At 37.5% G+C, this 15,002-nt stretch overlaps 1 protein-coding gene across 1 annotated transcript in view; it reads left to right on the top strand.

Annotated features, from left to right (window-relative positions):
* FAM189A1 (family with sequence similarity 189, member A1) overlaps positions 1-15,002 on the top strand; it is a 97,169-nt gene that overhangs the window by 65,995 nt on the left and 16,172 nt on the right. The window contains exons 4-6 of the mRNA XM_009321564.1: positions 2,153-2,260; positions 12,405-12,565; positions 13,180-13,315. Of these exons, the coding sequence (XP_009319839.1) occupies positions 2,153-2,260; positions 12,405-12,565; positions 13,180-13,315 (405 nt within the window). The remainder of the gene's footprint in view (positions 1-2,152; positions 2,261-12,404; positions 12,566-13,179; positions 13,316-15,002) is intronic.

The raw sequence follows: 15,002 nt of genomic DNA, 5'->3' as shown, positions 1-15,002 counted from the left end.
TGGTGAGGGGTCTGGAGCACAAGTCTTATGAGGAGGAGCTGAGGGAACTGGGGTTGTTTAGCCTGGAGAAAAGGAGGCTGAGGGGAGACCTCATCGCTCTCTACAACTACCTGAAAGGAGGCGGTAGCGAGGTGGGTGTTGGTCTCTTCTCCCAAGTAACAAGCGATAGGACGAGAGGAAATGGCCTCAAGTTGCGCTAGGGGAGGTTTAGATTGGATGTGAGGAAAAATTTCTTTCCTGAAAGAGTGGTTAAACATTGGAACAGGCTGCCCAGGGAAGTGGTTGAGTCACCATTCCTGGAGGTATTTAAAAGACGTGTAGATGAGGCGCTTAGGGACATGGTTTAGTGGGCATGGTGGTGTTGGGTTGACGGTTGGACTCGATGATCTTGGAGGTCTCTTCCAACCTTAATGATTCTATGATTCTATGAGTCTAATTTACGACTTTGATGTAGATTTTATTATTTAGCATAAATGGTATCAAGTTATACATTTGGATTAGCTAAATCTTTTGGTTCTAAATGGCTGTAGTAAGCAATGACTGAAGTGTCTTATTGCTAGGAAATAGCCCTATTTCTACCCTAGATCTTGCGTCTGCCTTGGTGTTCTTTACCTAGGTTTACATGTGGAAAGCAGAACACGTAGTATCTCAATCTCTTTTTGTGCCACTGTTAGCTAATGGCATCTTTAGGGATTTACTTGCCTGTGTCCCTCCATTTGAATGCTCTAAGTGGGTCTATATGACTTTGTATTTGAATGAGTCCTCTGTATCACCTTCTGTATGTGAGTTAGAGATTGGCCCTTCCAGTATTTTGCTGTTGATGCTATTGATTCATTGTTCCCCTGGCTGAGGAGCTGGCCAAGAAGACAGAAAACTACTGATGAGATCAGCAAGAGTAAATCTGGCTCAGTGTAAGCTATTAAATGACTAGAACTTGTTGACCCGTTTAATGTCTGCCTGGTTCCCATGGCTGGCATTTCCACCTTCAAATGAAAGTCACTTGAGGAGCATGCAGTGGCAGTGGCAGGAGTAAATGCGCACTTTTCTATCACTTTTTCAGTACTGTTGGAAAAAGCAAAGCAAGCAATGCATTGATTTTATAGCATGGAAGTTATTTTATGCACTGGCAGTGACTGAAATACTCTTTTAAACTTTGATCTTACAGAATGTTCTTTACACAGTGTTTTTACTCATGGTATATTAACAATTTTGATTGTGTTTTTCATCTGTTCTCTGTGATGCTTTTTCTCAAATACTTTTACTGGCTGTTCAGAATACTAACTGAGCCACATAATTATCACAAGTACAACAGCTATACAATTGCTGTAGAAGGATTGTAGTAGTTTTGAAATGTCCCCAGCATGCTAAACCAGTGTTCCTTTTCACTGGCTGTTGGGAAATTAAAAAAAAAAAATCCAGTGATTGGAAGAGATGGATGCTTTTTTTTTTAATTATACCTTTGCTATAAAAATGTTTCAGTTTTAATTGAAATTATTCTTTTATTTTATTCTACTTAGTAAACAGAAATACTTTATGTTCTATTTTAAATGTTCTGTATTTTTTTAAAGAGACAACATGGCTATATGCACTTATTTCATCAGCAAAAGGTGAAATGCCCGGATGTAGTCACTGCTTTTCTCTCATATCTAAAAATGTTTCAGATACATAGAGTATCTGATACAGGATTTCATACTAGAGTTTCCGTTGAATTTTTTTAACACGCAATGCTAAGTTGTAGATTTCAACTACTGAAAGCAATGAAATTTCTGTATGTATTTTTTTTTTTTTAATCAGAAGTCTGTTTCATAGTATTTTTCTTGTGATAGCTGCAGCTTGGAGTCCACTGTGAAAGCAGTAATTTGTCTTTTCTTTCAGGGAACTGGAAAACTTGAAATATGAATATTTCTGAGAAAACCTCTAACACCAAATGTATTGTGAGAAGTGGGGAAGGGAAGATGTTTGTTTCTGTAATTGTTCCCTTTGCAGACTGGTTTAAAAAAATTATTACGAGCTGAATGAGTTCTACACAGTTAATTGAGGCCATATCAATTGATAGCAGTTGACGGTGTTTATTATCAAATTGCTAAAAATATTTCCTGTCCTTTGTGTCCCTGAGATAAGAGGTGATGTTCTGATGCATGTCTTTTCACAGGACCTGTTGTTTAGTGTGTGCGCTCTCAATATCATCTCCACCATTGTCTGTGCTTTGGCAACAGCAATGTGTTGCATGCAGATGGTTTCTTCTGATCTTCTGCAAATGGTGAGTATGTTTCAGTGACAACACAGGAAATTGTTCGACGTAACATATTGTCCTTATCTGTGTATACTCATTTGTACCTACTCTTTGCTTATAAACTTAAGTCTGTTTGTGTGTCTTTGTGTAGTGTTAGAACGTGTGTGTACACGGGTGTATTTTTTTTATCTGCACGCATCTATATAAATATAGCACACAGAAGTATGCAGTATGAATAGCTGCTGTGTTTAAAATGTTTACATGTTATATTAGAGGGTTATAATCAGGATTTTACAATGGGAAGTATGTTATTTTTGTTAATGAGGTTATTAACGAGGTTCAGTTATATATGCACGTTAAATTTTCTGTCATTACATGTTTATTATCTTCAGTTTCCATGCTATCCAGAGCAATTACTTAGCTTTGAGATACTATTTTTCATTTCTTTTCTGGTATGAGAACTATGGAGTATGAGAACTGTGAGTTCAAAACTGGAACTTTACACAGCCCTGTGCCAATAACAGTGTTTTCATAAGGAAAACATGTTCAGCTTCAGAGTAGCACTTGTGTTTAAAACAAGGGAAAAGGATCATTAGTCTTCTGCATAGCCAGCTGCATTACAGGATACTGTCTTGTTTTGGTTGGACAAAGACAGCTTTCGTATCCCAAATGAGCACTGTGATTCTTAAGGTTTCAATGTAATGTTGAAACAAAAAAAGAAAAATTTAAAATCCTTTGTATTTTGCAGGCCAGGTATACTGTTTCTAACCCAGCTCTATTACTGGCTAATCTAGGAAATCATCCTCTGTTTAATAGGAGAGGGCAAGCGCACAAACCTAATACCAGTAATTTGTAAATCTTTCGTATTTTAAAAGTTTACATAGGTAGAATACTGGCCCAGCAAGTTAGCTGCAAACCATTTACACAGCAGAGAAATGTTGTATAACCAGCCATGCAGGCGTGTGGTTGATTTAATAAATAAATAAATAAATAAAAATACACTAGCTGCCATGGATATTGATTTGCGTTTAAGTGCATGTATTACAGAGATAAGGCTGTCCTTTCTAGACAAGCGTTCCAGTCACTGGGTTACAAACTTACTAAAGAATATCCTCAATCAGCGATCTGGTGTTTAGTTCACATAGTAGCAGATATAAGAAGTTAGGCACATATGTCTACATAGTGCCTACAAATGGTACATGAATGCATTTTTTCATATAGCACTGTGTATTCGTATTGTGCGTGCTTATAGAGGCTTGTGAACAGTGCTTATTTAATAACTTTGTTTCGGATGTCAAACAGAATTGACAAAAATAATCATTTCAGCTGATGACACATTGTATTTTAAACATTAAAGGTTTTTTATCATATTGTAGGTATTCTTTCTTTTCATACACTCCCCCCTCCATGATATTTGCTGCAAGAATGCCCTTTGACTAAAGGTCTTTTTCACCTTGCAGTGATGACAGGGAGATGAAGCGATCATCGCACCTGGAAAGATCTGTCTGTCTAGTGTAACAATGGTAGCAGTGACCCAGAAGTGTAACCATATATATTCCAGGAATCTTAACCTATGCTTAATTTTATGGTATTTGGCAGTGTAAGAGGAATAAAAATGTATAGATGACAATGAACCAAGAATGATATTGAAGTGCTTCTGACGGGCATGTGCAAGAAGCAGTAATCTCAATAGGAAGTCAAATACCTTAAAAGCACATAATTTTTCTCTCTGCCACTTCATTCTTCACTTTTTCCCTAAAATTCTTTCTTTACCACCTGACGATGCTGCCATTATGTCAATTTCTTTTTGCTTCCTATGCTTTGTGCTTCCAGCTTTCTGTCTTCCTGCCTAGTTGTCTGTTCTCCCACCCTTTCAGCTCCATTCACAAGAATTTTCTCCCCTCTCCACAGAAGAAGGGAATTATATCTGTCTTTCTGCTCAACCCCAGTCTTTTCTTGTTTATCCTTAAGTTTTTCCCTTTCTTTTTTCAGGTTGCTGAGCCAGATTCCTGCCAGGCCTAAGTGAGCGTAACTTCCCTGGGGCTACGCTGACTTAGACCAGCTGAACTCTGACCTGAAGATTTCTTTTTCTTCCACTATTTTCAGTCTATTGTCCCATGATCTGCAGTTCCCTTTTGCTCTCCTGCACCCAGAGATCTGATTTACTTCCTTTTTTCTTGCTTGTTAATGCTTGATTTGTGCTTTTTCCTTTTACCTTTCACTGAGGTATGCATCTTCTCTTAGCAGGGTTGTACCATGCTGGAAGTTTAAGATAGCAGCAGCAAGAGCTACCGCCCCTTTTTGATGAAAAAGTTTTAATTATTGTGCTGATTCTTTTACTCTGCTCTTACAGTATTCAAGAGCTACATAGGCTCTCCCGTAGGAAGAGGAGGCATAAAAATATAACTCCTAGCCAGCAAAAGCATTATGCAATAGGGAATATGCTCCTCAGACATCATTAGGTTATCATTAGGTCATCAGATTTGTGATTCGTGTGCTGTGTTAGTGTTCTTGTCTCAGAAATCAATCAGTTAGAATGGTGAATTTTTGCAAAATTCAAATAATTTCAAGTTTTATTCTGGCATGAATCTGTTCTATGTGCTTCAGGTATTTATTGCCTAGCAACATAGAGCTGGTATATAATACAGTCTCAAGAAAATCTGTAACACTTTCATGAGTATCTGCTTTCTTGCTAACTTTTGCATACAGTGAGTGTCCGGTTCATACAAGCAACCGTGGCAGTATTTTATTGGAGACTGCTACCTTCTGGTGTACCGATCTTTTAGTAAAAATGCCCTGAAAAATATAAATGCAAATTGTCTGGTAGTAAGCGCAGACTAAATTTTCCAATGAATTTGAAGGGGGATTTTTGGTTAAAAATAATCCCACCAAACAAACATTTGGTTTCAAGCGTTAAGGAAAAAAAATACTGCAAAATATTGCAAACTATTTTTATTGTGTTATACTTCAGTTTCCTTTAGTTTTTACTTTTGTACTGTCGTATGGGACACAAAAACATGTTTTCCTAGGTTGTTCCTTCTTTGAGTTGACTGTTTCAGAAAGTACCCCAAATTTTTCACCTCACTTTAATCTTTCTCACCCTGCTAAGTATACACAGTTGCTCGGGAAGAAAAGTCTACCAATTGTACTAAAGCTGCAAGAGTAAGTGATACCATAGTTAAAGACTGAAATAGCGTTTGTTATGCGTTTCACTACTTTAGAGAGTTTAAGGCTTTGCTCCATTACAGGGCTTCCCAGAATTGTTCTTTCTGTGTACACACCCCTCCAGCAGATAAATGTGAATCAAATCAGATTATATCAAGGTTCTGTAATGTGAAGAAACATCTCTTAATAACCAAGCTGTCACTTCCATGATACTTCATTTGTTTCCTAAGGCAGTTTCAGTTTGCATCTTGTCTGATGAATGGCTACTGCAAAAATTCATACTGTTTTCTTCAAAAGCTAGCTGCCTGAATTAAACAAAGAAGTACAAGAAATTATGCCCACTGTGGCCAAGCTAAAGCGTGAAGTATGCCTATTCCAGTCCTCCTTCCACTCCAAAGATGTTTATACAGCACTTACCCTAGAAGTACTGGCACTGATATCATTCAGTGTATTCTGATTTTATCACCATCACTGTTAGTAACTGTTCTTCATGTTATGTGATACCTAAAACAATCTGTTATTTTTGTAGAGGAAATAAGGTAATGATGACACATGCAAGCTGTAATATTTAATTACTGTTTTCATCAGCCATAATGATAATTCAGTATGTCATTAACTTCGTAGGCTGTAGTTAATATTTCTACTCAAACATCTCAAATAAAGCACCTCTGTGTGAGGATAATATCTTGCTGGCATTGTTTAACCCTTTATCCCTGTGAAATAGTTATTAAAAAAACTTTCAGGATGAAGCTTCAAATTAAGTGAGACTTGATCTTAAGTTATTACATAATTTTTATTATTTAACCTAGTTATAGCAAAACCTAAATATTACATTTTTTGGCACAAAGCTCACTTAAAGGTACTGTAAAACCCAGATGACGGTCCTTTTAGAAATACGCATTGCCAATGATGTACATCCATAGAAACATCCTAAATGTAAATATGGTTGGATAAATATTCCCCTCACCCTCCCCCCCCAAATAAAAAGGTAAAACAGAAACCTTTGGTGTAGGAAAGCTTTTGACATTTTTAGAAAATGTACCATTTTTCATTTCACATTTTAATGATAGAATAAGAATATTTAATAGTTAAGACTATGGAAAATGTGGTCAGTATTTCAAGAAAGATGTAGTGTCACAGACCAGTCCCTCTGAGACTACAGAGCTAATGGCTTGTGATGGAACAGCAACTTGGAAACAACGGAGCAGAAAAATTTGAAACTATGTTTTCCTTATCAAAATATCTTCTGTGTTGCAGTTTCCCTTTAAGATCAGGGATAAATTAGAAGAGTCAGCCATGATCCTTCTGTTTTTGCAGACAATTAGTATCTACATTTCCCTCCAGGAGATACTGATTCCAGTTTTTCAGAAAAGGAAAAAAGCAACCTGTCCAACTAGGAGGACAGTTAATTGGAGACAGAATTGCAGACCCAAGTATATTACAAAGAGCTTTTACTATAGATAACATACCAATGTTTAATCATATGCAATTAGAAATTTTTATTTCCCATTCCCAAGAATTAGCAGATTCTTATAAATGACATACAGAGATTGAAATGAGGATAACGAACCCTGGAATCTCCAAAGGATTCATTTCAAAGTTACACAGTAAATTTATTAAATGTGATATGGAAGGCAGAGTTAATTACGTGCAGATACAGGAAATACTCTAGATAAGAAGATTCCCTTAGAGCATTAGTCACGTACTGATGTATGGCAGTTACTGGTTTAGATACGTCATAGTTGCTAAGCGATGAATCACAGCACTGTCGTTTACATGGAGTCGATAGTGCTGATCAGCTGCAGAATATGTAGAATAGAGGATGTCTTTGTTGATGTTTAGTGGGGATGTCACATACCTGGAAATACTGCTGAAGAGTTCTTAGTCTCACAGATCTTAGGTAGAAGGACTTACCACATTAACTGTTTCATTAGAGAATTATATTTACAGTCCTTATCTGCTGTTTCTTCAGTTCCTTAATTGAGACTCTTCTGTCAGCTTTTACTTCAATATACTCCAAATATTCTGAACGTAAATAATAAACTCCAATCATTCCAGTCACTTCACTGACCAACTTTTAGATGACCCCTCAGTGAAGGGCTGGAAATTTGATCTCACAATGAAAGAAGAAAGCCAGTTTTACAATCTTATTCATATCTATGTAATGGTGTTTATTTCACCTTGAAGAGCTAAAAACTGAAAAAGTTCTGTTATTCTACAAAACACTGCCTTCTTCACTGGGAAGTGACAGCATATGTGTCTTGCTACAGGTTTTAAGCCTGCTGAGAAGGTCACTGGCATCCAGCCCTACATCACTGGCTGTGTGGAGTTCTCAATACTATGGCACATGGAGCCTTGAGCATAACTGCATTTTCAGAAAACTTTTACCACTTCTGCTCCCAATGGAAGTGGTGTGCTTCTAACGTTTGTGTTTCTAATTCTCTGCTTGCTAACAACTTCTGGCTGATGCCATGGCTAACTTCTGTGTTGAGTTCAGGTCCAAGAAGCAGGTACAAAACCACAGCATTGCGCAGCTTCCTTGTTTACCCTGCTGCAACTGGATAGCATATTTTATTCTTCCCTCATAACTGCAAACCAAATAGCAAATTAAGTAGTCCTCAGTGTGAAATAAAGATGGGGGCTGTTTAAATCAGGCTGTTTAACTCTGTCGAAGTTAGGCATGCCCAATTAAAACAGACAACATTCTGTGTGCAATGTGTGCACTATGCTGCACATCCATTTAGCACATGCACCGACCTATTAGGTATCAGACACGTTCCGCAGACTAAAGTAAGGCCATCTTCAGTCCGAGGATGAAAAAAAGACCTGCATGTGTATAGTAGTTTGAATGCCAATCAATTAGGTTGGCTATTTCCTGAAAGAGCATGAATACTAGATCTGTATTTCATTGCCTGACGGATTTCTGAAAGCTTTCAGCATCCAACAGCTCCAGATGGTCAACAGAAATGGTTGAGTATTTGGGGTTTCTGGAGCCAGGGGATATCTATTTATGCCTGGTAAATATGTTCAGAATATCTATCAATAGCTATAAAGTTATGCAAAACTTTTAACAGTGTTGGCTATTTACAGTTTTTACCAGTGGTGCTATTTGCTGTTTATCCTTGTCTGCAACCATTTTCTATCCATTGCTTCTGCAGTGGCCATTGGTTTAATCCCAAAAGCTTGGCTAGGAGACCTGCTTTGTGAGTTGTTCCATAGTGTGCGCTATAGTTTTTGAAATGACATCGAATGCAACTTGATCTTGTTTATAGTTGTGACCAAACAGACCACCCCCATTTTCAGTTTGGCAGTTCTTGTTGTTGCCTATCCTACTTGCCGTCAACGTTTTGAGGCTGATTATTTAGTAACAGCTGCCTTCTAATACCAGAAATGTGTGAAGGCATTTGTCAGTGTTCCTCCACCTATTCCAGCTTTGTCGCCTGTTTGCATTTTCTTACCGTGTCTTTTTCTTACATGTGGACGGTGTATTAAGTCTTTGCTGAGCCCCTGCCAGCCTTCACCATTTGAGACTAACCCTTAAGGATTCTTAAAATACATTTTAGTGTAGGAAGAATAAACTTTTGCAGGCTAGTAGAGATTAATAGATAGGGTAGTATGGAATAAGATATTATTTAATTCCCACTTAATAGCTTTCCGATTGTTTTCTCAAGGATGTCTGTTCTTTGTGATAATCCCTTCTATTTGCTATTGTTTCATTTCCTGCTAGTCTCCCTCTTACAGCCTTTTTCACTTTAATTTCTGTGCCTTCCAGCAGGATGATATCACACAGGTAAACTGTTGTTTATAAACACACATCTCCACATATGTGCATCTTTCATGTCCGTTTTGCCACTCATTTTCAGCATTGGTCACACAGAGTTCGTTGCCATGATTTGTATTCGCAGTAAAGGTTCTTGAAAGGGATGCAAATGATTCTACTGTTAAACTGAACTGCATCTAAACATGAGGTCTTTTCCTTCTTGAACCACAGCCTCTTCTACCCTGTGTAAAAACCTTTCCCTTCTGTCACATCCCACAAAACGTATGCTGATAGTTCACTCACTGTAAAAGTGCTACGTGTTTAATTGCCTTGTTCTGAGGAGTGTTAAAGAGTATCGCTCCCTATGTATGGCTGAATGAAATGAGCTCCAGGGAACTCGAGAACTGAAGGGATGGTGCTACATGTTCTCTGCTACAAACCAAAGCTTGGGTTCCATGGCAGTATATGGAAATAGTCTGGGAGAAGGTAAAGAAAGTTGTAAAAGAAAATTGTTTAGCTTCCAGACTAAAATGACCCAAATTATCAACTGTACTAGAAAAACAAGTGTAGGTCCGAGTTTGGTGGAATCAAGTAGGGTACAAAATGTGAGCCAGAGCATACAGATATCTGTTTTTGTTATGATAAATTTTTATACACTTTTTAGGTCACTAAGTTGAAGTTTGTCTTGCTTCCTATTTTCCTAAAAGATTCTTCAATGTATTTGAGATGGGAGCAGACTGATGAGTGCTGATGATTGTATCACTTCGGGCAAAAGTCTGGTGTTTAGCAGTGTCGTGGTTTAACCTCAGTCAGCAACCGAGTACCACACAGCCGCTTGCTCACTCCTCCCCCGCAGTGGGAGGGGGGAGAGAATTGGAAGAGTAGAAGTGAGAAAAACTCGTGGGTTGAGATAAAAACAGTTTAATAATTGACATAAAATAAATAATAATAATGTAATAGTAATAATAATACACAAAGCAAGTGATGCACAGTGCAATTGCTCACCACCCACTGACCGATGCCCAGTCCCCGAGCAGCGGCCCCCCCCGGCCAGCTTTCCCCAGTTTATGTACTGAGCACGACGTCCCATGGTATGGAATGTCCCTTTGGGCAGTCGGGGTCAGCTGTCCTGGCCGTGCCCCCTCCCAGCTTCTTGTGCACCTCCAGCCTTCTCAGTGGGTAGAGCATGGGAAGCTGGAAAGTCCTTGGCTAGTGTAAGCATTACCTAGCAACAACTAACACATCGGTGTGTTATCAACATTGTTCTCATCCTAAATCCACAACACAGCACTGTACCAGCTGCTAGGAAGGAAATTAACTCTATCCCTGCTGAAACCAGGACAAACAGTTAATATTAATGTAAAGTTACAGTTTGGGAAATGGCTGTTGAAAGATCAGGTGAATTTAGACCGAATGACTGCAAAAATGTAGTTTTATTCTGTAAGACAAACCTGTAGAAATGTCTGATAGTACTCAGGATAACAGCATCACGTCTCACATGAGAGAGTGTGCTTAACAGCATCGGACATTTTATGTAATGGAGAGAAAAATAAAGCAGATGTCATGACTTTTATTCCTGTACCATCTGTAGACTACAATGGCTGAAAGTCATTGGCTGGGTGTAAGATATAATGATATAACATATTCTGCAGAGGAGGTTCTTTATTTAATAGTTACTTGTGAAAATAACCTCTAGAGAGCCGATTAGTAAGCAACTAATAGTTCCTTTTCACAAGCAATTGAAATTGGTCCTCCTGATCCACTGTTGTGTTGCATTATTACAGCTTTGACCTTTGAAACAACCTACATAGAGTGTGTTTAGTAGAATTAAGATGTAACTCAACCTTTTAAATACCAAAGACCAATATCATTTCTATGGTAATGTAAATTCAGCATAACTGCACCAAGTAAAATTTGAAAAAGTGAAAAATATAAAACTGTGACATTAAAAATTAAGGTAATTTACTTTCTATTTGCTGGATCTCCTAAGCATAAGCATTTTCCCTCTTATTTCACAGCTTCTTAAGTCTTTATCATGGATTTAAACAAATAATAACGTAATGAGAGAACAGTACAAAGACATATATTCTCTTGTTCCAGTATGAAAAAGAAATGTGCCTTCAGCAAATTTTCTTAGCTCACTTGTTTTAAAAGGCAAGAGCTAAAGACCAAGTCATCTACTGATCCAAGAAAAGTGATATGACAGCAGAAGCTTGCCCAGAGAAGAAAGAACTCTTCTGTGCTTTTGGATTGTCTTTTGATCCCCTTTTATCCATGGGGACCATATAAAGCCAGGTCAAAGGTGGCTGGGTTCCATGTGGTCTGCAGAATGGTCAATATTTGTCCTTGAAGTAGTTCAAGCCTTTGCTAGAAGTCTTGCTAAGTTACAGTGTTTCTGATATCGAAGGTATCAGAATGGCACTTTGATATCACTGCTATGCTAGAAGCTGATTAGGTTCCTGTCACAAATGTTGACAGTAGTTCTCAGTATTATTACTTTGTATTATTCAGTGTGGATATTTTCTTTTTGGTTTTGAGATTTTTATATGGAATGAATGTTTTTCTTACATTCATACCAGTCTTTAAAACCTTATACCACATTTAAGTGTGCAATGTCTGTATCACCAAACTACAAATGGCTATTAAGTATATTTTATTTTACAAGAATAATAAAGAATAGTTATAAGTGGCCCTTTTTTTTTGAAGTGAAAAATAGGTGGGATATTTGTAGTTGTCTTATTCAAAATGTAATTAATATGTGGTAGCTTGTTTCTAGTTTGGTTTTTTTTGGGGGGGTGTGGTTGTTTTTTTTTCTCTGTAAGCACAAGGTATTTCAGATTGGAAACAAAAACATGCAAATAGTTATTTTAGTAGTTGTATCTATTGTTCATCAGTTGTTAAAATATAGCTGATTATGTAGTGCTATAATGAAATTGTATTACAACATAGAAGTATTTCTTCTATTTAATTTTAAATGTCTATGTTCTGCATCCTGAGTGACTGACTTTGAGGCACAGGCCTCTCTGTCTTTAGTAAAACCTTGTGTTATATTTTGGCAGTTTGACTCACACTCCTCGCTGATCTCAGGTATTCTTATGCTTCCAGAAGTGTCTCTTTCATTTCAGAATGGATATTAGTGAAATTGGGTATTGGTCAGCATTGCTAATACTGACCCTTCTATTAAAATTTTTATTATTGGTCATGGTGCTTCTACCATCTGAAGGAACTTGACCTGTTCATTTTCAGTTTCTGCCACAGAGGCCACATTCTACCAATCCTGACTGCATGACTCCCCATGGAACTATCTTGCATCAAACCCTGGATTTTGATGAGTTCATACCACCAATACCGCCTCCACCCTACTACCCGCCAGAATATACCTGCACACCAGTGATAGAGGCGCAGAGGTGATTCTTCTTCCCTGTAGTTACAGTCATCACATAGTTCTGAGCTACAGACTATGCAGCTCTTTCAAAGAATATGAAGCCAAGTAATGTCCTTCACTTACATTAGGTGCTTCTTTTCCAGAGAGATTACATACGTTTTTTGCAAACTTGTTAGGATGCACCGGGAAATATTTGTGTTAAAGCACTGCTGTAATAGAGAAGTGATTGAATTTAGCTAAGACAAGGATAACAATATCTGAACTTAAAGCAAAGATCAGCTTATGGATAATCCTTTCACAGTTGTTAACATTATACCCTTGAAGTTGAATATGAGATTTAATTTTCTAAGGAAATCATTGCAGTTAATGCGTATTATTGTGGAATAGTGAAGGACAATAGTGACTGCAAAACAAGCTGGTAGAGATGGGTGGCATCCAAAATGAAATACAATTTTTAAAGCTACCCTGTGAGTGAGGGCTTCCTTTTGGTTGTGTAGTAAATTTCTTCAGTATAATTCTTTGTAGTATATTGGCTTTGAATTCAGAGAACGCTCTACATCATTGTGGTGTTGGTAATAGTTTACCAAATAAATCCAATGCAATTTCTTAAGTGTGCTTGTTTGTATTTTTAAACAGAGGTCTCCATTTGGACTTTCCTCATTCCCCATTCAGTGCTTTATACGACGTAACCATTAACAGCCCAGGGATGCTGTATCCAACTGAGCTGCCCCCTCCTTATGAGGCAGTGATTGGAGAGACGCCTGCCAGTCAGGTAAGGAAAGCCAAAGGTAATTCTTTACCTAGTCTTCAAATTTTCATGATGCGAAACAATTTTAGATAAATTTAATGATCTAAAATAATTTAGGAGTTAATTGTACTTCGGGGGAACAACCGTTACAAAATATTTATATTCTTTAAACACACTTTTCAGGCCATTCCCTTTAAAAGGGTTTAACTAACAAATTTTACTTAATGTGTATTCTCCTTATGTTCTTGTGCATCATTGGGCAAATGCTTACGTGAGTAGTAATATTTCAGCTGTCATCATCCGTTACAAAAGTAGTATGATACTGGACTATCAGTAACAAAAACCTAGAAGAATGGATTGGAATCACCGAAGCACCGTGTTTTTCCTTATTTGAAAAGGATAATGATGTTTTAAAATGAGATTACATTTCTTAATTTCTATACGTAACAAGGAATTAGGAAGCACGTTTATTTTCTTAAAAACGCCTACAGCTGTAAAATATTTTTTATTCCAAATACTGATGATGGTGGATTTGCCTCACTTTAATATACTACTTTTAGTTGGAGCTCAGTACAACAGTCTAGGTTTAATAACAAAAAAGATAACTGCGTGTCTTGTGACATGTAATGCTAATAACTTCTGTATGTTTGTGTATGTGTGTATATAGCATAGAGGTCATGGGACATTCGGTTTTGCTCTGCGTGTGATCTCAGCCAAGATAATTACGAATTCCCATTTTAAACTCTATGTGTAGGTAGAACACGTACTTGAAAATTTGTAACGTCTTTGAAAATCTCTGCAAATAACCTCAGATTAACAAAGTTAAAAATACACATTTGCAGTCCCCCACTTATGTCAGATTTCAGATGACGTTCTGGAAAAGTACTGGGAGCATCTGGTAATAGTGTAGGTTCTTATAATGGTATGCTCTAGTCTTGACAGGATGCCTTGAACTCGGTGCCAAATCTATGCTTTAGTAGTTGTAAGATACAGCCTCCGTAAGGAGGCTCCTGTCAGGCACCAAAGTGCTAGAAACTGATTCCTGCCTCAGTGTTACATTAGCTGATAAGAAACCATACGGAGCAAAGATTTGAATGATAAAAGGATAGGGACGTGTTCTTCCTATGAAATAGCAATGAGTAGTTCTCTATCTGTTGCTTATACTTTTGGCTGTTACAGCTTTTAATGGCTTCTGCTGTTACATGGCAGAAGCAGTTACTCCTGAGAGTGCCTAACACCTTTATTCTGAACTTTGCGGATCCAGTATACAGACAAACATTTACATTACACTTTTTGCCTTGTTTTTTACTATACAGCGTCAACTCAACTGAAACTGGAATTATAATGTATCTGCATGTACGGCCAAAGCTAATTTGAGCAAAGTTTTGCTTGAAGTGATTTGTGATGATTGAATCAGCTGTCACAAATGGGAAAATACTTAAAATTGCTTTTAGAAACTGTAATTTCTTGCAGGCTTCAGTAAAAACTCAAGGACTCAAACATTCTAGATACTGTTTAGCAGTTGTTAATAGCGCACTGTGGAAACGTGTGTTCAGGTTGCCAAATTGGACCCATATTACAGAGGGGAGTACTTTGCGTTTCCCCAAAATATAACGCTGAAAAGCTTGCTAGTGATTTTTTTCACATTGGGGGAAACCACAACTGGAACTACAAAACTAAAGAAATTATATAAATTTTTACTATTATACAT

This window comes from Pygoscelis adeliae, unplaced genomic scaffold, assembly GCF_000699105.1.
Source record: "Pygoscelis adeliae isolate BGI_AS28 unplaced genomic scaffold, ASM69910v1 Scaffold183, whole genome shotgun sequence".
NCBI lineage: Eukaryota > Metazoa > Chordata > Aves > Sphenisciformes > Spheniscidae > Pygoscelis > Pygoscelis adeliae.
This window is presented reverse-complemented; position numbering and strand designations above follow the sequence as displayed.